Below are 24079 nucleotides of genomic sequence, written 5' to 3'. Positions count from 1 at the left end.
GTACAGTATTTTCACAATAAAAAAATAAAAATTAAAAAATGTGACAAGATAGAAAAGAGAGGAAACAGGTAAGGAATGGAAGTATAAGACATCATACAACAGGCGGAGAAACAGTAACATAAATAAGCACAATGAAAGGCAAATTGGTCAAAATAATAAAAGAGAGTGGAATCCTCCCCCCCCAATGAATCAAAGACCTCAATGTAAGATCAAATACCCTGAAAATATTACAAGAAAGAATAGGGGAAACACCAGGACTCGTTGACCTAGTTCTAAAGTTTCTTAATGAAGACCCAGAAATACAATAAGTCAAAGAAAGGTTGGACAGTCAAGATTGCAATAAACTGGAGAGCTTCTGCATGGCAAAGGACATAGCTGGCAAGATCAATAGAAAGCCCACAGATTGCGAGAAGATTTTCACTAGCTATAAAAACACAAGAGCCTTAAACTTAAAATATACTTAGAGCTCAAAAAATTAAACTCCTCAAAAACAGCTCCTCAAAGAAAGAACCACCCCATCAACAAGTGGGCTAAAGACTTAAAAAGATACTTTTCTGAAGAAGAAATAAGAATGGCCAATAGACACATGAAGAAATGTTTAATATCTTTGGTCATAAAAGAAATGCAAATCAAAACAACATTGAGATTCTACCTCACCCCAGATAGAATGGCCATTATCAAGAAAACAAAAGCTGTCAAGGATGTAGCCAAAAGGGAATGCTACTATACTGTTGGTGGGAAGGTAAACTTGTAAAACTCCTCTGGAAAGCAGTATGGACGTTCTTCAAAGGGCTAAACATAGAGCTCCCCTATGATCCAACAATCCTACTTCTGGTCATTTACCTAAATGACCACAAACAAGGCTACACTAAAGCTACCAGGACAACTTTGTTCATTGTAGCGTTATTTACCATAGCTAACAGCCCAGGTACCCCTCAGTAGATGAGTGGATCAAGACAATATGGTTTATATACACAATGGAATTATTTTTATTATTATTTTGTCAGTTGTGGGGCTTGAACTCTGGGCCTAGACACTGTCTCTCAGCTATTCAGCTCAAGACTAGCTCTCTACCACTGAGCCACAGCACCACTTCCGATTTTCTGGTGGTTTATTGGAGATAAGAATGTCATGGACTTTCTTGCCCGGGCTGGTTTTGAACGGTGATCCTCTCAGATCTCAGCCTACTGAGTAGCTAGGATTATAGTGTGAACCACTGATGTCCTGGCTACAAAATGGAATTCCATGCTCCCATCAGAAAGATTGTCATCACACCATTCATGAGGAAATGAAAAGATTTGAAAAAAAATCATATTAAGTGAAATAAGCTGGACTCAAAGAAGTATAGGTTCTATTGTTTCCCCCATTTGTAATACTTAGTATATATCTAAGATAGTTCTAGCAGAGGATCATAATAGCTCAGTACCTAAATGATGCTAATTGTAATGAACTCCAAGATATGGAAACAAGAAGTGTTTGTTTTGTTTTTTAATGTATATTTGTTATTGTAAAAATACTGTTTAGAGGGGTTACAGTTACATGAGCAAGGTAATGAGTACATTTCCTATGGAGCATTGTTACCCCCTCCTTGTTATTCCCTCTCCACCTCTCCAACTCCTCCTTTCCCCACAAAGTTGTAAATTTCTTTTTCAACATAGTGTCTTGTCTTGTATATCTCATAGTTACAATGGGTCAACCTGTATCCTTATATCAGCATTTTGTTATTTTCCTTTTTCTTCCCAAATTAGAATCCAACTTCAGTTTTCAGTAACTGACCAATTCTGCCAGCACCATCTGTTGAAGATGTGAAGGATCTCTATAATGAGAACTTTAAAATGAAAGCAGATTTAAGGAGTCTATGGCCACCTAATCTTTGATCAGGGAGCCAAAGAATTAGGATGGAAGAATGACTGGCAAGTTTAGTAGAACACAGCCTCAGCTTGGAAAAAAGCACATAGCAAAACAACACAGAAACACAGTGTGCTTCCGATGCTCCGAAGCATCCAACCAGAGAAACACTCCGCTACTGTGGGAGGAGAAGTTTGGGGGTGGCATAAACACTGCATGAACACTGAGGAATTCAGATAGGACTAAGCCTCTATGAGCAGATTTTCTGGTTTAAACTGGTTTGGGTTCAGAGGGGAGGGGTAACTACCCACCAATGGAGATTCTGAGAGAGTAGCAAGAGAGAAGGGGGGAAGATTCCACTCTCTTTTATTATTTTGACCAATTTGCCTTTCATTGTGCTTATTTACGTTATTGTTTCTCCTTCTGTTGTATGATGTCTTATACTTCCATTCCCTACCTGTTTCCTCTCTTTTCTATCTTGTCACTTTTTTGTCTTTCTTCATTCTTCAATTTTATTATTTGGTTATCAGTACCTCTAGCCTTACATGTTTTATATACTTCTAATATATAGTGTAAATTTTTGCCCCTCTTTTTCCCCCAGAAAGGTAATGTGAAATGAGATAATGATATATAAGCCAAATGGTTCTGGTGGCAGCAGACTGGTAATTCCATCTGCTAGATAAATGCACACTACCTGCAGACCTTAAGCCCAGAGATGTGATGAGATGGGGCCTGGGATTATTTCTGTGCTGTCTAACCAAACAAAGGTCATTCCTGTTGTATCAAAGATATGTGCAAAAGTTCACAATAAAATGTTTATGATCCAAATTCAACAACATATCTAAAAGATCATATGCTAGGATTCATTTGGCTTCATTACTAGAATGCAAAGATATTTCAATATATAAAAACTAAGAAGAATAATGCAACCCAAAATGTAGAATGAAGGACAGGAAGTGAAGGATTAATTCAATAAATGAAGAAAATGTCATTAACACACTTTCCCAACCTTTTATAATAAAATCTGTGAAGAAACCAAGAGTAGACTTGAGGACCAATGGAATAGATCTGAAGATCCAGAAATGAACCCACAGACCTATAGCCATCTAATCTAAGATAAGGGAGCTATACACATAGAGTGGAAGACAGCCTCTTCAGTAAATGGTGCTGGCATAATTGGTTTGTTTCGGGTTTTTTTTTTTAGAGGGCTGTTTGCAGTTATTTCTTTTTTCATTCATTTTTCTCCCCTTAGGTTATCTCCTGTTGTAATTCTTTTTGATTTCAGTACCCTTTGTCTTATATGTAAGTTTATCTGATCTGGGTATGGGAAAGGGGAATCACAGAAATGGTGAGACAAAAGACAAAGGGCGAATTAATGAAAGAGTGATACTCACAAAACACTATGTTGGAAATAAACTTTACAACTTGGGGGAAGCACAGCTGGGGAAGGGGACGTGGGGAGTCTGGAAAGTGGCAGAAAACAAGGGAGGACATAACATTGTTCAACGAGAAACGCACTCCTTTCCTGACTTATGTGACTGTAACCCCTCTGTACATCACCACTAAACAAAAGAAAATAAAATAATAAAAAAGAAGCCTACCAGTCCTCTGCAGTATACAAATCACATTACTTTTTACTGGCTGTACAGAAGGTATGAGGGACTCTCATGGTACTGAGTACCAGAACCTCACCCTTCTCTCACTCAGCACACAGTTCATATTCACAAATATCTGAATCTGATCCTTTTTATAGAGTTCAGAGCTATCAGCCATGAGCTTACTTTCTCTTACAAGAATTCCGAGCTGTCATTCAGTGGTTTCTCTCCTTTTATCAGCATTCAGAGATGTCAGCCAATTGTTTTGTTCCGGTTTACTTCTGCGTCTTCACTGAGTCTTGGAGTAATTGTTCACTCAGCCATTATATTGAGGATAAGTTGAGTTTTTGGGGGAAAAAGAAAACCCTTTCAGATTTTCTGTTCTTTCCTGCTAAGCAACTTGGCTAATATGTCTCTTGTAATGACTCCATTTTTCTTCTCCAATAAGAAAGTTGGGGAGTCTAGGGCCCCCTTCATCAGTGCTGTTTACTGTGCAATATGTAGATAACACATTAAAAAAATTAGTTTTATCTGATTCATGCTAGTGGATCTTTCTATAGTTTCTTTCCTCTTTTGCTTGAAGCATTGCTCTTTCCCCATTATTTTGCTCAACAAAATGACTGTGTGCTAGGATTTGTTACTTCTTTTGTACAGTGCTGTTCTATGCCTCCGGTTTCCAGTTGCTTTCTGTCCTGTTTTCTGTTGCCTTTCCTGGCACCTTTCCTCACCATTCAACGCTGCCTGAGCCATGAATTTAGTGACTTTTTTTTTCAAGTGTTGTGTGGATGAAGCATTCATTTTAAGAAGAAATAGAAAAATACCCAGGAACTGGTTGGATGGGCTGAGAGGATGAAATGGGACAGATGGAAGATAAGAAAAAAAGCAAGCTTGATATTCTTCTGTGCGTGAAATTCAAAACAATGAACCAAACAAGAAAGGAATAAAAAATCAGGAAGGATGATGGGGAAGAGCTTATCATTAATAAACCTGTAAACTGCATAAAAGCCACATATTGGGCAGCAGAAGTGAGCCCTCCCTCATTGCTAGACTTTCCACCATATTTTTCCTTAATGGAATAATTCTTTAGCCAACCAGCAAGTGTCTCAGAGATTCCTTCTTTCCAATAAACCACCATGTTATGCTCCTTTGCCTGGCTGTCCATTATGCTGCTCTTATTCTAGTAAAACTAATACATCTATTAAATCCTTTTCTTTCTATTAAATCTAATAAATCATTTGTTCTCTTTATCACCTAAGTAAATTCTTTTTATTAATTCATGGTCAAAAATAATCTGCATGTTGTCTATCTCTAATACACTATCAGTACCACTTTTTTCCCCCTGTTGGTTGTAGGACTTGAACTCAGAGCCTGGGCCCTGAACAGTTTTGCTCAAAGCTAATGCTCTACCACTTTGAGCTACTGAGCCACTGTTCTGGTGATAAGATGGAGATAATAGTCTCACAGACTTTCATGCTTGGGCTGTCTCTGATTCTCGATCCTTGATCTCCTGAGCAGCTAGGATTACAGGTGTAAGCCACTGGCACCTGGCCACTATTTTATTGCAGTGATTAAAATTAGTGCGAAAAATCAGCAAATATTATCAGTAAACAATTTCTTAAAAACAGTAAATATATATAGACACCTTTGCAGGGTGTCTATATTTCTGTGCTTTTCTCTTCCCTTCTCTTTCTTTTCTCTCCTCTTTCTGTTTCTGTTTCTGTTCCCCCCCCCCCCCCCCCCCCCCCCCCCCGTCTCTTGAGACAAAGTCTCAATCTTTTGCCCAGGCTGACATGGAATTTGCTACATATCTCAGTCTAGCCTAAAACTCAAATCTTCTTACATGCATAGATTATAGGATATCCCATCTTGTGTAATCCTAGATACAGCATAAACTTTTGGCCATTATCAAAGGACCTAATAGTGTATTGAAAAAAAATTGGCATTACTTTAGAAAAAAATTATCTGGTAGTAAAGGCTCACAAGTCCTGATTAAAACCTTTTCATGAATGGAAAAAATGTGGAAGAAGCAGAGCCAATAGATATGATAATATAGCAGTCCTAATAAAATTTCAATTGTAGTATTCACACCTTTCCAAATAATTTGGTCATGGTTACATTTCCATAGTACAGTGAGCACATATAAACATACTAACCATGATAAGAGTAAAAATATTACCAATAATTAAATCTATTTTAACTTATGTCCTAAGACTGCCTCCTCCTCACCTTAAAAGAGTTAAATATTTTGATTTTTAAAATATATGTATATACATATGATATATGTATATCATATTTCTGCTTAAAAATAAAACATCTTGGAACATGTGTGTTTTTTTAAGTCTAACATGGCATTTGATTTAAAATAATTTAGTATACTATAAGCAGAAATGTAATAATTGCTTGTAATTTGTATTCAAATTTAAATTACTGCAACATATTGATGGATATAGCTACAGGTTTATATAATTTATAATCTATAGATAATAATAAACCTAACATAAATCTATAATGATTTATAAATTTCTGTAGCTGTCCTGGGTATATTTTTATGAGCATTGAACAACCCAAATTTTATGATCTTCATAGTATATCATCCTTTGCTGGTTATCTGTGAATAACAAAGTTGTTTAGACTTACTTATGAATATTCTGTTTTTCCAGATTCAGGGAATTGTAGATATTTCAGTTGAGATGAAGTTGGCTAAAATGTTTGGATTATTTTTTCTGTTACTTGAGTAAGTGATGATTTTCTACCTTCCATTCAGTGACTACCAGTATAATGAATTGACTTCATTTTAATCCTATTTCCCAATTTAAAACACAGAGGTTTTAGAGATTTTATATGTCAATTTTTTACAGAATCATGAAATGCACTAATAATTATCTATCTATCTATCTATCTATCTATCTATCTATCTATCTATCTATCTATCTATCTATCTATCTATCTATCTATATTTAAAGTCCTTAGCTCGAACTTGGGCCTGGATGCTGACCTTGAGCTTCTTTTGCTCAAAGCTAGCTCTCTACTACTTGAGCCACAGTGCCACTTCTGGCTTTTTTCTGACTAGTTTATGAAAGCATTATGCCTACCTTGGTCCTCAGCTCCACCCAGACCTGAGCTCCTCCCAGCCCTGGTGTTCCTGCCCTACAGCTGGCCACTCCCTCTCTCCACCCAGCCCCACCTGGGCACTCACCTACCTCACTTCCTGCCCCCAGACCCTCCTGCTACCTGAATAGTGAAGGGTGTCATGTGCTCCCTCTTGGGGGAAATATGGCTGCTCTAATAAACCTTATAATAATCTTTTTCCTGTGCCTGCTTCCACGTGGTTCCTTAGGTTGGATGTGAAGGATCTTTTCAGTTTATTGGAGATTAAAGTCTCCTGTAGTTTCTTGCTTTGGCTGGCTTTGAACCACAATCCTCAGATCTCAGCCTTCTGAGTATCTAGGATTAGAAGCATGAGCCACTGGTGCCTGGCTGATATATCTTTTTTAAATCAACCCTAGTACACAGATCCCTTGAAACTTCAGCTCCTGCTTCTTATGAAGCAAAGTAGGGAACATGCATTTTCAAATGGGCTGTGAAAACTGTGGTCAGTATCTCTTTTATGTATGGTCTTCTGTTTTCTAAGGCTGATGCAATGCTTTAATTACTCAGAATATTTTGTAGCAAAACATTTCCACACTAATAAGCACTGTTCTTTATTAACTCCCCAGTGATGACATCCAAGAGCCAAAAGTTACTCGGCAAAAAGCTTCAGAGCCAAATTCAGCCATTGAGTTACTTGAAATGGTGTCTACTTGCAGGTGCCAATACACTCTGCCTAAAGATATGATTCTATGACTTACTGCATCAGTGACCTTTAATGATGTTTCACCTGATGCCTGCCTAACCACAAGCTGTCAGTATCTAACAGAGTTCAATTCTCTATTGAACTACCTAGCTATCCATGAGTCCACACCAACTCTCTGCTCTAATAAACCTTCCTGAGTTTGCTGTCCTCAGCATCATACTTGCAAACATAGTTTGTACTTAAGTCTACTCTCACTCGAATCTTGTGTGTCCCTGGGAATTTTCTAGTGTTTATACATCTGAGTGTACATTTACAATGTGCAAACCATCGATTCTCCAATGAAACTTGTTTCTAGAAGACTTACACAATAATATTCTTCAGTTCAACTTTGATCTTGTCATGCAGCCAAAATAATACATTAATCCATAATTTACCATTTGAAAGAAGTAAAAAAGATAAACAATACCATTGTTACTTCTCATGTCTTTAACCTCTGGGAATATGATCACATACTTGTCCAGTCTGCATAAGTGCAGTCTGCATAAGTATACTATTAAAATCAGTGATATTGATCAGATTTATTATCCAAAAAAGTCATTCCCTCTTCAATACTGCTAAACATTTCAGATGTAACTTTGGACTATCTCTTTATTTGTCAACTTTGGATGGTTGTAATGTGCATAATAAGTATCAAATATATTGAAATTTTTGGTATTATTGCTAATATCAATAATACTAATCTTTCAATATTAAACACAGACTTCAGAGTAGTGCTACTACTGATACTAAACAAAAGGTAAAAACACAAAGAATATGACAAAGCAAAAATAAAACTAATTTCTTCCTTTCTAGCATCTTGCATAATTTTCCTTTGCTTTTCACACTATCTGATTTGACTAGAAGAGTTCTGTGATATTTCTGTGTATGCACCCACATATAACTAACTACGTAAAACATTTGAAGTTTTTATTAAATAATTGTACAAAGAGGTTTCAATTCCAGAAGTCAGGTTCTGAGTTCAATACATTCTTTCCCATCCCATAACTAACCATAAGACAAGTCCAGATGCCCTACAATAAATGAGTGGATCAAGAAAATGTGATATATACACACAATGGAATTTTGCTCCTTCATTATAAACAATAATAGCATGTCATAGATAGATAAATAGATGGAGCTAGAAAACATTATATAAAGTGAAGTATGTCAGGCTCAGAAGGACCAATGGATTGATTTTGCTCTTTGAAATAAAAAGACAAATTTGAAGCACAAATAGTTTCTGCTCAATGAAAAGGAGTTTTTACTCAAAGAATCAGAAGTGAAGCCATAGGCTCAGAGAATATACTTGCAGAAAACACACTTAACAATCACTGAAATACCAAAAATAACAAATAAAAACCTGAATTAAGTAGGGTGAAAGTTCTAAAAAGAAATATAGGTCCCATGCTTTCCCTTATTTGTAATAATTAGCATACATCTAGGACAATCTTATCAGATGAACAGAAAAACTCAAAAGCTATGTACTAAGCAAAATACTAAGCAAAATGAACCCCAAGATAGGGACACAAGAGTTTTCCCTTTATTATTGTTGTTTTTAATGTACTATGTGAAATATTTTTTGGTTTCTTTTGTATGTTCTCCCTCCTTTTGGTACCTAACATCTTGTATATACATTTATCTACTTTGGGTAGGAGAAGGGGGATAACAAAATGCTGAAACAAGGACACAGGATGACCCATCTCAACAATGAGACTCACAAGACACTATGCTGGAAATGAACTCTACAACTTCTGGTGGGGGGAAGAGTGTGGGTGGTGGGAGAAGGAAGGGATAGTAGGAGAAAAAAAAACAAAGGAGGGGGTAACAATGCTGACAAGAAATGTACTCATTACTTTATTCATGTAACTGTAACCCCTCTGTACAGCATCTTTACAATACACTAAAATAAATAAAGGAATTTCATTAAAGACAATATACATGGCAAATACTGTAAGAGGAAAACAAATTCAACTAGGAATTAAGTCACAAAATACCTTCATTAGAATCCCAGAATCCAGGTAAAAAGTTTCAAGGATCCATACATAAAAATCAAAATTAAAAAAAATGGATAAAATCTCTGTAACGTACTTGATCCAACCTCTTCACCAAGCTCAACACCAACAGAGACCACAAGGGTCCCTGGGATGTGTCTCCAGGTGGTAGTCTGATTTCTTTCTCCCATATGCAATATTGCTGAGGTTATGCTACCCACTATTAGATCTTCCCTGGTGTCAAATCAGTGTGGCCACTCAGGCTTCAGTTTTGAACTTCCAGAACTGTGATTTTGTTTTCTTTATAAAGATTTCCTAACTCATTTTTTTCCTGTGTGTCTATTAATAGAGATTTAATTATAGCAATGAAAAACCAACTAGGACAGATAGTAGGCCTAGAATTAATCAGTTGAATAAGAAGGTTTAATTTTCCCATGCCCATGTATATATAGAAGAATCTTGACCAAAGTCGCTCCTCTATCCTTACTCTTTCTGCACTTCCTTCATTTTTGTCTTTTCATGTATGTACTATCTATTTACCTTTAAACTCAATGTTTAGAGTAATTTAGTTTCACATCAATATTTAGCTGAACACATAGAAAGTTTCCACATACATTTGGTTCCCAAACACACATAGTCTTCTTTACTATTATACCGAGGTTCTCAAATTGATAAAATGAAGAAAATTTTATTGACATAATATTAACACTCCAAATCCATGTTGTATATTAGGGTTTTTTTGTGCTAATGAGTTTTGTAAAATGTATAAATGATCCAGTAAAGTGAGGAGGTTTCAGTGTTCTAAAACTTATCTGTGCTATGCAAACTTATCCACTGTAATTCAACAACTAACTTCCACTGATTTTTATTTTTACTTCTTTTCATTTTTATGTTTCTAGAGTTTGGGATAAACTTTCAGCAGCAATGCATAAAGGCTTTTCTGATTTGTTCTCCCTTCCTAGCATATGGGTTGTCTGTGTTTTTGAAATTTGATCATTCTAATAGAGGAATAGTGACATCTCATTGAAGTGGTAATTTGTAATTCCCTAATGACATATAGTGTTTAGCATATTGTCATGTACCTATTAGCTCACTCTGTATTCCCCATCAATGCTAGCTCCTTTCAATTATCCCCATTTTACTCTCTAATTGCTTTGTGAAATCCATGGTGGAAATAGGTGGAAGGGAAATAGATACAAACAAAACTGTTTAGGAGAGGAAGAAAACTAAGTTTAAATTTTCAACCTGCCAATTCATTCATCAAAATGGGTTTATAAAACATCAGTATAGTAAATTCTCATTCCTATCTCTCTTTTACCTCATTCTACCATACAGTAGAAATTAGATACACTTCTCTAATTTGGGGAGAAGGGAAAAAACAAAATGCTTAAATAGGGATAGAGGTTGACCCATTTTAACAATGAGATGTAAAAGACACTATGTTGGAAATGAACTTTAAAACTTTAGCGGGGGAGGGGGTGCAAGAGGTGCAGGGGGAGGAAGGAGGGGTAGTTGTGGAGGAGGAGGGAGGGAAGGGATAGTGGGAGAAAAACAAAGAAAGAGGAAACAATGCTTGATTGGAAATGTACTCATTACCTTGCTCACGTAACTGTAACCTCTCTGTACAGTATTTTTACAATAAAAAAACTTACACAAAAAAGAAATTAGAGCATGGAAACTTCATGAACACATATGAATCTTTTATAAAACAACACCAACAGAGAAAGGGTTTGCTGCAGCAGTGTTTGCTTTTCTTTAAAACAAATAACTAGAGACAATTTTTGTGTGTGTGTGACAAAGATTTGTTTATTTCATATCTTCAAATTCACAGATAATAGATAATACAATATTTGGCTTGAAACAAATTTCTACATTTCTTTCTGGTCTCAGAAAATAGGCAAAATAGCAGCATATTTAATTTTTGAAATTTAGTTCTGTAACATCTGTTAGTTTCTAAGTTTCTTCATAGAGTCACAAAGCTTTGACTTCCTTGTTGCTTGAATGTACTGATCATATAAACAGCTAAATATCAGAACAGATATTTAGAACAGTCTATCAAAACATCTCACAAAATTATGACAGCCATAACAATTGCCAAAGATATCTCCAGAACCACAGATGCATTAAAAAATCAAACTAATGATTAACATAAATCATGTTATTTTACTTTTTTCTTTTCTTCTTTGTCACTGTTTTTGATTTCTTTACCTTTTTGTCTTGTATGTAAGCTTATCTATTTGGGGGAGGGTAAGAGTGACCAAATGCAGCAATGATTCTTTATAGATAATTTGTTGAAAATAAACCAAACAATTTCTGGGGGGATGGGAAAGAAAAACTGGGAGAAATCAATGGATGAGGTGACACTGTTTAAAAAGAAATGTACTCATTATCTGTCTTATGTAACTGTGATCCCTATGTACATCACATTTACAATAACAATTGAAAATAATCATGAATTCTTGATAAACTGATTTAGTTTTTTTTTTCTAGTAAAAATGATCAGGGGAAATCTCACCGGCTTGTTGGGAATATGTTACATCAAGAATTAAGTAAGGGGCTGGAAAGATGGCTCAGTGGTAGAGTGCTTGTCTTGGATGCATGAGGCCCTGGGTTTGATTCCTCAGCACCACATAAGCAGAAAAAGTCAGAAGTGGTGCTGTGGCTTAAGTGGTAAAGAACTAGCCTTGAGCTGAAGAGCTGAGGGACAGCGCCCAGGCCTGAGTTCAGGCCCCATGATGGGCAAAAAAGAAAAAAAAAAGAATTAAATAGAGTAAAACACATAATAGTTCTTCATCCTAAGTTTCGAACAAGTGTGATCAAAAATATATCTTTCTTCTTTTCAAGTGAGGAACAAGGCAAACATATTGTACACTTACTCATTCAATATTTAACACTCCATAACTTTCTCATGGCATTTTTCACCTCTGCATTCCTCAGTGTGTAAATCAGTGGGTTGAGAAAGGGTGTGCCAATGGTATAAAACACTGTCACCATTTTGTCTGCAGGGTATGTGGTAGGAGGACGTGTATACATGAATATACAAGGAATAAAGGATATTATCACTGCAATAATGTGAGAAGTACAAGTGGAGAGAGCTTTCTTCCTCCCTTCTGCACTGTGATTTCTCAGTGAATGTAAGATGACAATGTATGAGATCATCAAAATCAAGAAACTGGTTGAACAAATTGCCCCACTGTTGGACACGGTCATCAAATTGACCAGGTAAGTGTCAGCGCAAGCAAGTTTCAACAAGGGCTGCACATCACAGCAATAATGGTCAATTAAATTGGGTCCACAGAAGGGCAAATTTAAGAGCAAGACAATCTGAGATGTGGCATGTGTGAAAGATCCCACCCAGGCAAACACAATCAAGATGACACAGACCTGTCTTCTCATGATGGTTGGGTAGCGCAAGGGCTTACAGATGGCTATATAGCGATCAGCAGCCATGAGGATGAGGACGAAGATCTCCATGCAACCAAACAGATGCAGGGCAAAGAGTTGGGTCATGCACTCATTGTAGGAGATGATTTTCTTTGCAGAGAGAGAATCTACAATGAGCCTGGGAGCTATGGATGTGGAAAAGCTGAAATCAACAAGGGACAAATAAAACAGGAAGAAGTACATGGGGCTGCCTAGCGTCCTGCTGAACTTGATGGTCACCATGATGAGCGTATTCCCCACGACGGTGCCTCCATAGAAAACTAAGAAGATGAAAAACACCAGTCTTTGTTTTTGGGGGTCCTGTGTGAGCCCTAACAATACAAATATAGTTATAGTGCTGTTATTAGGCATTGTTTCAGTTGATGTTGGGAAACTGTAGCTTACAGAAACATCTGCAAAGAAAAAATATAAAATGATTGCTGAATTTTGGCAGCTGAATTTATGTTCTTAGTAATGATATTAACTTTCCAGCAGGTTATTACTTATGATTGTCATATTTTTACCAAAGTTACCAATTAATATCATGCGGTACAATTTTCAGGCTGCACATAAAAGTAATGAAAGAGGAAATGGTTTTTTAAAAAATAAATATTAGCCTCTAGCTTCTCTGCTGGAGGAGGGGGCTAAGGGAGAGATGGGAAGGGACAGGATGGGGAAACAAAGGAGGAGGCAACAATGCTGAATAAGAAATGTACTCATTACCTTGATCATGTAATTGTAACTTCTCCGTACGATATTTTCACAATAATAAAAAAAAGTAAATATTATTGTAGGTGATTTCTTATGAGATAATAAATCTTATTAGGTTTAAGCAAGGCTTTGTTATTAATAGTAGGATAGCATGATGAATACATGGAGAAGTTGACTGCATAATTTAATGTAATATGCTTTGACATTATTTTCACATTTGGCAATTATGTTATAATTATGCAACCTTTGAGATACATACTTTGAATACTGTAATGTAATTGTAATAAAATCTAGGTGTGCACTCTCAGATACACAGTTAAAGAATGAGTAAAATTGTCATGGATTGTGACAAAAAGTAGTGAATATTCTTCATTTCAGAAATGAAGAACAACCTCAATTGTCCAGTCCAGAATTAAGGATAAGTGCCAAATTGATCCAACGTGTATCCTTTAAACTTTCCTTTCCATTTCATTAATTCTATATTTTTCAACAAATTTTCATGAAATCTAATTAGACACTGATGATAATGTGAAAGAAAAGAGGAGAACAAGCAACATAAACCAGAAACAATATTTATATTCAAGATTTACAAAGAAAACCAGGGATTTAGAAAATAATCTCTGCAACTTCAGTCACAACTGACACTTTCAGTCTAATTCTCACTGTGTATATTTGTAATATCTATCTGCTAGCAGATATCAACTGAAGAGTGGTATGAAAAGAGAATTGATGTAAACTTGGTTTGTTTAACATATGAAATATTTTATAAACAACAGAATATATTTATATTTATATTTTTACATATTTAAAGTTAATATACATCATTATTTATTATTTATTCTAATATATATTTAGTAAACATTTATGTATTAAATAATGCACATATTAATTTAATTTAAATAGTTACTATCTTTATTAATAAATAACATAATAAATATATGTAAATATTAATAAATATAAATGTAAATAAATAAAATAAAATTTGTCAAAAATGTTTACTTGAATGTATTTATTAAATACAAACAATATATTTCAAACCAAGTTTTTATTAATATAATTTTAATATTTAATATTTTAAAATATAATTTTATTGAATATAATGTTATGAATTATGTTCAATAGTATATTTTTATCAAATATTTTACATATTATTAGTAAATGCATTTATATTTGTTAACTACATTAATACTTATGTAAATACATATCATATATTTTATGCAATATATGTATTATAGTATATATTTGTAAATATTTATAATAAATATATAAAATATATAATATGTATTATAATATGTAATAAGATTATATATGAATATTTGAATTTTCAAATTTTCACAACATATTTAAAAAACATACTGTATATGAAAGCATTATTTCTTGAAATACAAATGTGTTTCTCAGTCAAGGCACATATTACTAGAAAGATGACCAAATAATTGATTTTCAAGATAACTACTTTCATATAAAGGTGGTTTCATTTAGAATTCATGTGAATTAATAGGAAGTTGTTTGACTTCTGTACCTTTGATATTTGTAGTACAATTTTTATAGTGAATGTCTTTAAACAAAGTTGCTGGGATATGTGAGAGAATGTCAATTACACATGTTTAGATGGCTGCTCAGGTGCCTAAAGTGGCTAAGGGAGAAGTATAAGTTGTCATGTCGAAAAGGAGCTTTACAACCTTGGTGCGGGGAGGGAGGGAGGGGGAGGGGGGAGAATTGGGTGGAGGGGGTAGGAGGGAAGCTGGGAAGGGAGGTGAAGGGTAAACAAAGGAGGAGGCTGCAATGCTTGATAAGAAATGTACGCATTATCCTGCCCATGTAATTGTAACCCCTCTGTACAGTATGTTCACAAAAAAAAAATAAAATTTAAAAAAAAAAGAAAAAAGAAAAAGAAAAAAAAAGACACAATACAAAACTCACTGAAGACATCAGTTCAGAGATTGCATTTCTCATAGATGTGGCCACAACAGGCACTAAAACCACTGCTGCAGCCCTTTCAGTGGTAGCAAAAGACAGGGCAGAAGTTCAACTTGCATCCCAGTAAAAAATAAATAAATACATAAATAAATTATAAAACTATGGTATATTGTTGAAAATGTTCATATGCAGTGTGGTGACTTGCATATGTTACATGCAATTATCCCTAAATATATTAGAAATTAAAATCTTAATTTTGATACTATATATTTAGGATGACATTTTGACTAAAAATGAAGTCTGTGCTTTATACTTACACACATATAATTTTTAATATTCCCTTTGAAAGCTATTTATATATGCATAGTACTTGTAGTATCTGAGAGGGCATTTTGCAAACTTAGATTTCTATATGGAAGATCTATTTCCCTTAAAGTATTCAATTTGTCAACATTCGAAAGTGTGTTACACTAAATTAAAAATAAAGATTTAGATGTCTTATCTTAGAAGACTGGGTCTCACATTGTCGTATCAGTGACTGAGCCATTCCAACAGTCTCCTGTGTACACAGGCAGTATGCTGCCACTGTTGGGCCATCATTTTAGATCCAGAGGCTTGAGTAAGATGGAGAGTTCACTGTAGACTAAGCTGTAGAATGTGACGCTCTTTGAATACAGAATTCACCAGACTAATGGAACTACAGGTACACTGGCTTTATGAGATCTTTTTGAAATGATTTTTTTCAGCATTCAAATGTAAAACATAGTGTAGGTTTCATGAATAAGAGAAAAATAAGATGTTCCAATATCTACATGTATTTACATACACATATTAACTGTGAACAGGTAGATATATGCAGGTTAAAAATACTGACAGGTGTGTAAAGAGCAAGTCATTCTTTTTACTAATTATTGACATAAGGCAACATGAGAGCATTAAGAAATTGGAGATAAATTCTGATGAACCCTGTTTCATGAGTCCTGTTTCATTCATGGCACCATCACCACTGTTGAAGAGAAATTCCTGAACAATTTCAGAGTGATGATATTTCTATTTAATTAACTTTAAAAATGATGCAACGGTGCTTAAGTAAACTATTTAACAGTTGCTTACCTGGTAATGTCAGTGGCATTAGCAAATACCAGGCATGTCTTGGTGGTCATTTTCTCTTTCTGGGTTGTAAACCATTTTAGGAAAGTCCCTTCTCTTCCACACATGGCTGATATACTGTAGGAACTGGCTGTGCTATTACTATTCTGCACGTATGAGCCATAACCACATTAATAGAAATCTTACCGGCTTTTTTAAGACGTGTCTCCTTCCTTTCTTCATAAATAACTTGGACACACATTTACTCACACGAGAATTTTAAGTGTTTCCAATTAATGTTGGATGATTCTGAGATTAGGATCTCTTGGGTCTCTGAGAAATTTATGTTTTCACTTGGTTCCAAAATCATTTGATGTTTTCTAATACCACTCCTTGCACAGGATTTTAACTTACATTTTCTCCCATCATTATTCCCTGGTGATATATTTAAGAAGAATGATATAAAATATAGGTACCTGGGAAACTCATTCCCTATAGTGTCTTTTCCCTCCCTACTGTCTAGGAAATGGTTCTGGTCAGGTAAGCCTCAAACTTCAATCCTCCTGATCCCAGCCTCCCAAATAACCCAGTTTATAGGTATGAGCCAAGAGCAATCAGCAATAACCCATTTCTTTATAGTACTCTACAGATGTTCTTTCTCTTGCAATGAAACTGTCTCTCTTTAATCCACTCACAAAGTAAAAAAAAAAAGTAAGTTAATACAATTTCAAATGCTTTTCTGTGATGGATTATAGTCTCAATAAACCTGTTGTATCACCAAAAATTCTAATTTAATGCATAGTAAGCTAAGATCCATCTACACATTACACAGTATGCTACCAAGACCACCTACATGTTTGCCAAGATTGGGAGTAAAGTATGAAGTTACTATAAACATCTATCTATTATGTTTTTGTGTAGACATAGTTTATACTTATTTTATTAAATAATGTGCATTTTTGGCTATTATGAAAAGTGTTCAGTATTATTTTAAAAACCTGCAAGCCTGTGTTTCACTGTGCATAGTTTTGTAGTTTCAGCAACAGTGCATGAAGTCTCTTCTGATTCCCTCCCTAACATGTGAATTGTCTTTGTTTTTGACATTTTATCATTCTAATGGAGGCATGGTGGCATCTCATTGAGATGGGAATTTGTAATTCCCTAAGATATAGTATTTAGCATATTTTTATATGTATTAGCTCCCTCTATATTCCCCATCAATGACAGCTCCTTTCAATTATCCCCATTTTATTAATTATTTTGTGAAATCCACGGTGGGAAATAATAGGTTGTAGGGAAATAGAAAACAAAGTTGGTTAAGGGAGGAAGAAAACTAAGTTTAAAATTTCAACCTACCAATCTATTCATCAACATGGTCTTTTATAAAACTTCAGTATTGGTACAGTCTCATTCCTAACTCTCTGCCCTCTTTCTACCATTCAATAGAAATAAGGAATGGAGAAGCAAGTATGATTGTGAATGATAGGTTTATAGATGTTCAAGGCGAGATTCTCTTAAGTATGTTTAAATGACATTCTGGAATTTCTCTTTTGCTTATCAACCAATCCGATTTGTCTGGTGCTCCAATTTCTGATCACTAGATCACTGTCATATTTATACCAGACAAATGGTTCTTACTTCCCTGTTTAATTCCCCCCTTCACCACTTCCCTCCCTCCCTCCCTCCCCCCCCTTTCCCCCCTACTCTTTCCTCTCTCTCATTCTTTCTTTGTTTCTTTGTCTTCCTTTTTTTTTTCCTGTCAGTAATATTAGTGTTTGAACTCAAAGATTTCCAAGCAGGTACTGTACCATGGAAGCATCCCCTAATCAGCTTGATTTTAATTCTTTGTAGAATGGGGTCTTATATCCTGGCTGACTGAGTACTGATCATCCTGTTTATATTTCTGAGATGACCAGACTGGTTGGCATGGGTGTTCACTATCTTATGAACTCTTTGCCAAGGATGACCTGAAATCATGATTCTCCCAGTCTCTGCCTTTAAAGTTTCTAAAATGACTTTTGTGAGCCAGGAAGTCCATCGCCTGTTTTCCCTTTCACACAGCCATTTAAATGTTGGGAAGAGCCTGGGGCATGTACTCTTTTCACTTGTAAGTAATCACATTGTCTTCTATCAACTTCCTTAACTTTTTTGTCAGTTGTGTAGCTTGAACTCAGGGACTGGAGGCTCTCTCTGAACTTTTATGCCAAAGAGCTACAGCTCTATCACTTTGAGCTACAGCTCCAATTCTGTATTTCTGCTTGTTTATGGGAGATAATCATCACATGGACTTCCCTGCCAAGGTTGGCTTTGAACTAGGATCCTCAGATCTCAGCCTTCTGAGTAACTAGGATTAGAGGCTTGAGTCACTGGTGCGTTGCTATTCTAAATTTCTTATTTAGGAAAGATAGTGGACAACACGTGACAATCTCAGGTTAATGGATATCAAAACACATGGAAAGTTCTGATAATACATACACAATTAAATTGGCTGTAATTCATAATAAACAACTATACATTTATTTATATAGATCCAGAGAAAAGTAAATTGGAGGCTCCAACCATTAAAAAAATGATAAAGAGAAGAAACTGCTAATTTTACTGGTTTCATCAATCCACACTGTACTTATGTTGAACTATTACACTGAATTCTATTACTAAGTGCAATTAACACATACTAATAAAAATATAACATTTCAGGAAACTTGCATGGGGAAATTTTTCACCCCTATACTTGTTGCACTGATATAAGAACCACCATGATGGTAGAGTATTTTGAGAAGTTTGGTACAAGTGAGTCATATTCTTGGACTTTATTCTTCCAGTCTGTTTCTCACCAGTGTAAACTGTGAGAGATTACTGGGTAGCAACTTTTGGTTGTTACTGAAGTTCATTATGATGATGATAAATATTTTTTTCTTCTTTTAAGAAAGCAAAAAAATTGAGGCTGGGAAGGTGGCTCAGTGGGTAGAGTGCTTGCCTTGCATGCATGAGGCTCTGGGTTTGATTCCTCAGCACCATATGAGCAGAAAAAGCCTGAAGTTGTGCTGTGGAAGTGGTAGAGCGCTAGCCTTGAGCTGAGAGCTCAGGGACAGTGCCCAGGTGCAGAGTTCAAGTCCCATGACTGACCAAAAAGAAATCTCAAAAAGCAACTTGAATGAAAAAAAATGAAGTTAAACTTTATTTCCTTAGAAATTGCAATATGAATTCTCAAAAATATATGGTTACTACTAAGGTAAAATACACACTGCAGTTATTAAACTGAATAATCTATTTAATGATAAAATATCACATTAAATTTCCATTGGAAAAGACTTGTAGTAAGCAGTATCTTGTTTATTCTTCATCATACAGCAAAAATGAGGAATTGTCGCCTCTGATTAATGTTAAATGCTACTAGGACTACAATTTCATGTACTTTTTATAATGTTATTGCTCTATTAAAACCAAAAGTAGCTTTATATAATATGATTCTGAACGTTTAATTTGTGAGTGAGTATGTGTGAGTGAGTGTGTGTGTGTGAGACTGAAGATCAAGCAATGTGTCTGGTGCATGCTCTGTAAGTGCTCTACCACTGAGCCACACTGTCAGCACTCAAGCTCATATTATTATGAGCTCGAGCTGTTCTTTTGAAATAAAATAGGTACAGGTCATGGTCATGGAATCAAGGATCTAAAGTATCATAAGTTTTAGGCTACTTGAAAGATTTCTTTTATATTTTAATAGTTAATAGTAAGCTCATGCATAGTTTAAACCTGTAATCTGGTATTTTGCACTACATCAATGTTATGGGAATAAAAGAATACTCTAACTAAAGGTTTTCTCTTTAAATTTTTATACATTTTTTTCAATTGAATACATAACATTGTGCTATTTAGATCAAATGCATATATGATTTTAAAATGACATTTTCAGCATATCTTAACATGGAAGAACAATTTATCATGCTTAATATTTTCTATTCATCAGTGAAAATAAAGTTCAAAATGAAATGGAATCTGGTAATATTTTACAGATAACATTTTTCATATACTGTCATCAATGAATATGGAAAGCTCAAAATATAAGCCATGGGAAATAAAAACATGAAGCAACTAATATTTTGCTCTGTGAAGTGAGCATGGATAATTCAATGAACTCATTTGAATCTTTTATAAAACAGCACCAATAGAGAAAGGGTTTGCTGCAGCAGTGTTTGTGTCTCTAAATCCAATAAGTAGAGATAATTTTTTTGACTGACAATTATTCATTTCTTTTTTCTTATCAAATTTATAGACAATAGACAGTATAGCATTTGGCTTGAAACAATTTTCTACTTTGTTCTCTCTGATCTCAAAAAATAGGCAAAAGAGCAATATATTTCAGTTTTCAAATCTAGTTTTGTAACATCTGTTAATTTCCTAAATTTCTTCCCAGAGTCACAGAGTTCTGCCCTCATTGTAGCTTGTATGTATGAATCACATAAACCGCTAAATATCTGAAAAAATCAGAACAGTGTATCAAAGCATCTTACAAATTTATGACATGCATAGTAAGAGTTAAAAGGAGGAGGCAACAATGCTCGATAAGAAATGTACTCATTACCTTGCTAATATAACTGTACCCCCTCTGTACAGTATTTTTATAATAAAAATGTCCAAAAAAGATTTCACAAAGGTTCAATACTTGAATATCTGAAAATTTTATATTTCAGAATCACAGGCTCTATTAAAAATTAAATTCATGATAAAAATAAATCACGTTATTTGACTTTTGTATTCTCTTTTGTTGCTGTTTTAGATTTATGTAACTTTTGTCTTGTATGTAAGTTAATCTGTTTTGGGGACAGTTAGGGTGAACAAATGCAGCAGTGATACTCACTAGACACTGTTGAAAATGAACTATACGGGGGTGGGGGTGGGTTTGGGAAAGAACAATTTGGAGAAAATGAAGGAAACAGTGACACTGTTCAAAAATGTACTCAATATATGACTTGTGTAACTGTAACCCCACTGTACATCACCTTTAGAATAACAATAAACAAATCATGTAGTCTTGATAAATTGATTTAGCTTTCTCTAGTATAAATGATCAGGAGAAGTCTCACCAATTTATTGGAAATATGTTATATAAAGAATCAAGGGGAGAGAACCACATTATATTTAAGGTTACTCAATTCTGAAAAAGTGTGATCACAAATATATCTTTCATCTTGTCAATTGGATGTGCGGAATAAGTCAGTCATATTTGACATCTGCATTCAATTGGTCATGGTTTTAACATTCCATAACTTTCTCATGGCATTTTTCACCTCTGCATTCCTCAGTGTGTAAATCAGTGGGTTGAGAAAGGGTGTGCCAATGGTATAAAACACTGTCACCATCTTGTCCACAGAGTACGTGGTTGGAGGACGTGTATACATGAATATACAAGGAACAAAGGATATTATAACTACAAGGATGTGAGAAGAACAAGTGGAGAGAGCTTTCTTCCTCCCTTCTGCACTGTGATTTCTCAGTGAATGCAAGATGACAAAATACGAGATCATCAAAATCAAGAAACTGCATGAACAAAGTGCTCCACTGTTGGACACGATCATTAGGTTGACCATGTAAGTGTCCGTGCAAGCAAGTTTCAACAAGGGCTGCACATCACAGCAATAATGATCAATTAAATTGGGTCCACAGAAGGGCAATTTTACCAGCAAGACAATCTGAGAAGAGGCATGTATGAAAGACCCAGTCCAGGCAAACACAGTCAAGGTGACACAGACCTGTCTTCTCATGATGGCTGAGTAGCGCAAAGGCTTACAGATGGCTATATAGCGATCAGCAGCCATAAAGATGAGGATAAAGATCTCCATGCAACCAAATAGATGCAGGGCAAAGACCTGGGTCATGCACTCGTTGTAGGAGATGATTTTCTTTGTGGAGAGGGAATCCACAATGAGCCTGGGAGCTATGGATGTGGAGAAGCAGAAATCAACAAGGGACAAATAAAACAGGAAGAAGTACATGGGGCTGCCGAGCGTCCTGCTGAACTTGATGGTCACCATGATGAGCGTATTCCCCACGACGGTGCTTCCATAGAAAACTAAGAAGATGAAAAACACGAGGTTTTGCTTTTGGGGATCCTGTGTCAGCCCTAACAGTATAAATATAGTTACACTGCTATTATTAGGCATTGTTTCAGTTGGTGCTGAGTAACACAGTTTACAGAATACAAATGAAAAAGAAAAGAAAAGGAAATCTGCAAAGGAGCAAAGGAAAACTATAAAAGACTTCTAAATTTTGGCAGTTATGTTTTTAGTTATGTAGTTGATTTTTACTGAAGTTATCAATTTAACATTATGAAATGCAACTTGCCTATTGCATATAAAAGTAATGAAAGGGAAAACAGTTCTGTAAATGAAGCATTATTATTTCATGTAATTTCTTAGGAGGCAACAATTTTGTTAATTTTAACAAGGATCTATTATAAATAATGGGATAACATGATGAATACACTGAGAAACATGTCGCACAATTGAATTTACTATGCTTTGACATTATTTGCAGACTTGACAATTGTTATAAGCAGCATTTGACATACATATTTTGAATACTGCAATGTAATTATTTAAACATCAGAGATTATTGTCCTCAATAAAATCTAGGTGCGCACTCTCAGTCCTACAGATGCAGAGTGAATAAAAGTGGCAGAAATTGTGACAAAAATAGTGAATATTCTTCATTTCAGAAATGAAGAACCACCAGCTTTGTCCAGTTAGTTCAGAATTATGGTAAACTCCTACATTGGTTAAATTCATATTACTTAAGTTTGCCTCTCTATTGCATTAGTTCTATATTCTTCAACAAATTTTCATGCAAAGTAAGCAGACAGTGATGACAACATGAAACCAAAGTACAGAACAAGTGACATAAACCAGAAAAGATCTTCTATGAAGATTTATAATGAAATACCAGGTGCTTAGAAATAATGTCTGTATCTTCAGTCAGAACTGACAACGTCAGTCTAATTCTCACCATATATATTTGTAAATATCTTCTTCTAGATGTCAGGTGAAGAAAGGGAAATATAAAGAGAATTGATATTAAATTGTAGTTTAATCTCTAAAATATTTTATTTATTGCATAATATACTTATTATACATTCATAGTTTATATAGTTTAAGTTCATGTTTTGTTTATCTTAAATATATTTGTAAATATATTTAATAAACATTTATGTACTATTATAAATACACATTAATATAATTAACATATTTACTAGAATTTATTAATAATAGTAAATACAGTAATATAACTGTTAATACATATAATTGTAAAAAATTCAATCACATTTATCACAATATTCATATGAGTAGTTGTATTAAACACAAATAATATATTTTAAAGTATTTATTAACATAATTCTATAGTTACTACTCATGCTTATTTAATCTAAATATATCTATAATATTCAGTATCATTTTTATTAAATATTATATTTATATTTAGAAATGCATTTATGTATGTTAAATCTATTATACATATGTAAATAAACATTATATTTTATATTATGGTATATATTTACATAATATATTACATATAGGTAAATATTATATACAAAATTTCACAATATGTTTAAAAGACACAGGCAGAAAAAATTATTTCTAAAAATATAAATTTTAAAAATATAAATGTATTTCACA

At 34.5% G+C, this 24079-nt stretch overlaps 2 protein-coding genes across 2 annotated transcripts; both read right to left on the bottom strand.

Annotated features, from left to right (window-relative positions):
• Nucleotides 1–12146: 12146 nt before the first annotated feature.
• LOC138833685 (olfactory receptor 4C11-like) lies at nt 12147–13061 on the bottom strand. The gene has a single exon (XM_070031974.1). It carries the CDS (start codon nt 13059–13061, stop codon nt 12147–12149), a length of 915 nt encoding a protein of 304 aa, XP_069888075.1.
• Nucleotides 13062–21646: 8585 nt separating this feature from the next.
• LOC138833683 (olfactory receptor 4C11-like) lies at nt 21647–22570 on the bottom strand. Its single transcript, XM_070031973.1, has one exon. The coding sequence runs from the start codon at nt 22568–22570 to the stop codon at nt 21647–21649; it is 924 nt and encodes a 307-aa protein (XP_069888074.1).
• Between the last annotated feature and the right edge of the window lie 1509 nt (nt 22571–24079).

This window comes from Dipodomys merriami, unplaced genomic scaffold (genome assembly GCF_024711535.1).
Source record: "Dipodomys merriami isolate MVZ:Mamm:240054 unplaced genomic scaffold, mDipMer1.0.p SCAF_21, whole genome shotgun sequence".
NCBI lineage: Eukaryota > Metazoa > Chordata > Mammalia > Rodentia > Heteromyidae > Dipodomys > Dipodomys merriami.
The sequence above is the reverse complement of the archived record's forward strand: the minus strand, read 5'-3'. Positions and strand labels throughout refer to the sequence as shown.

Excerpts from the sequence above, each read along its gene's own strand:
- LOC138833683 (XM_070031973.1), bottom strand. The coding sequence starts at position 22,570 with ATGCCTAATAATAGCAGTGTAACTATATTTATACTGTTAGGGCTGACA.
- LOC138833685 (XM_070031974.1), bottom strand. The coding sequence starts at position 13,061 with ATGCCTAATAACAGCACTATAACTATATTTGTATTGTTAGGGCTCACA.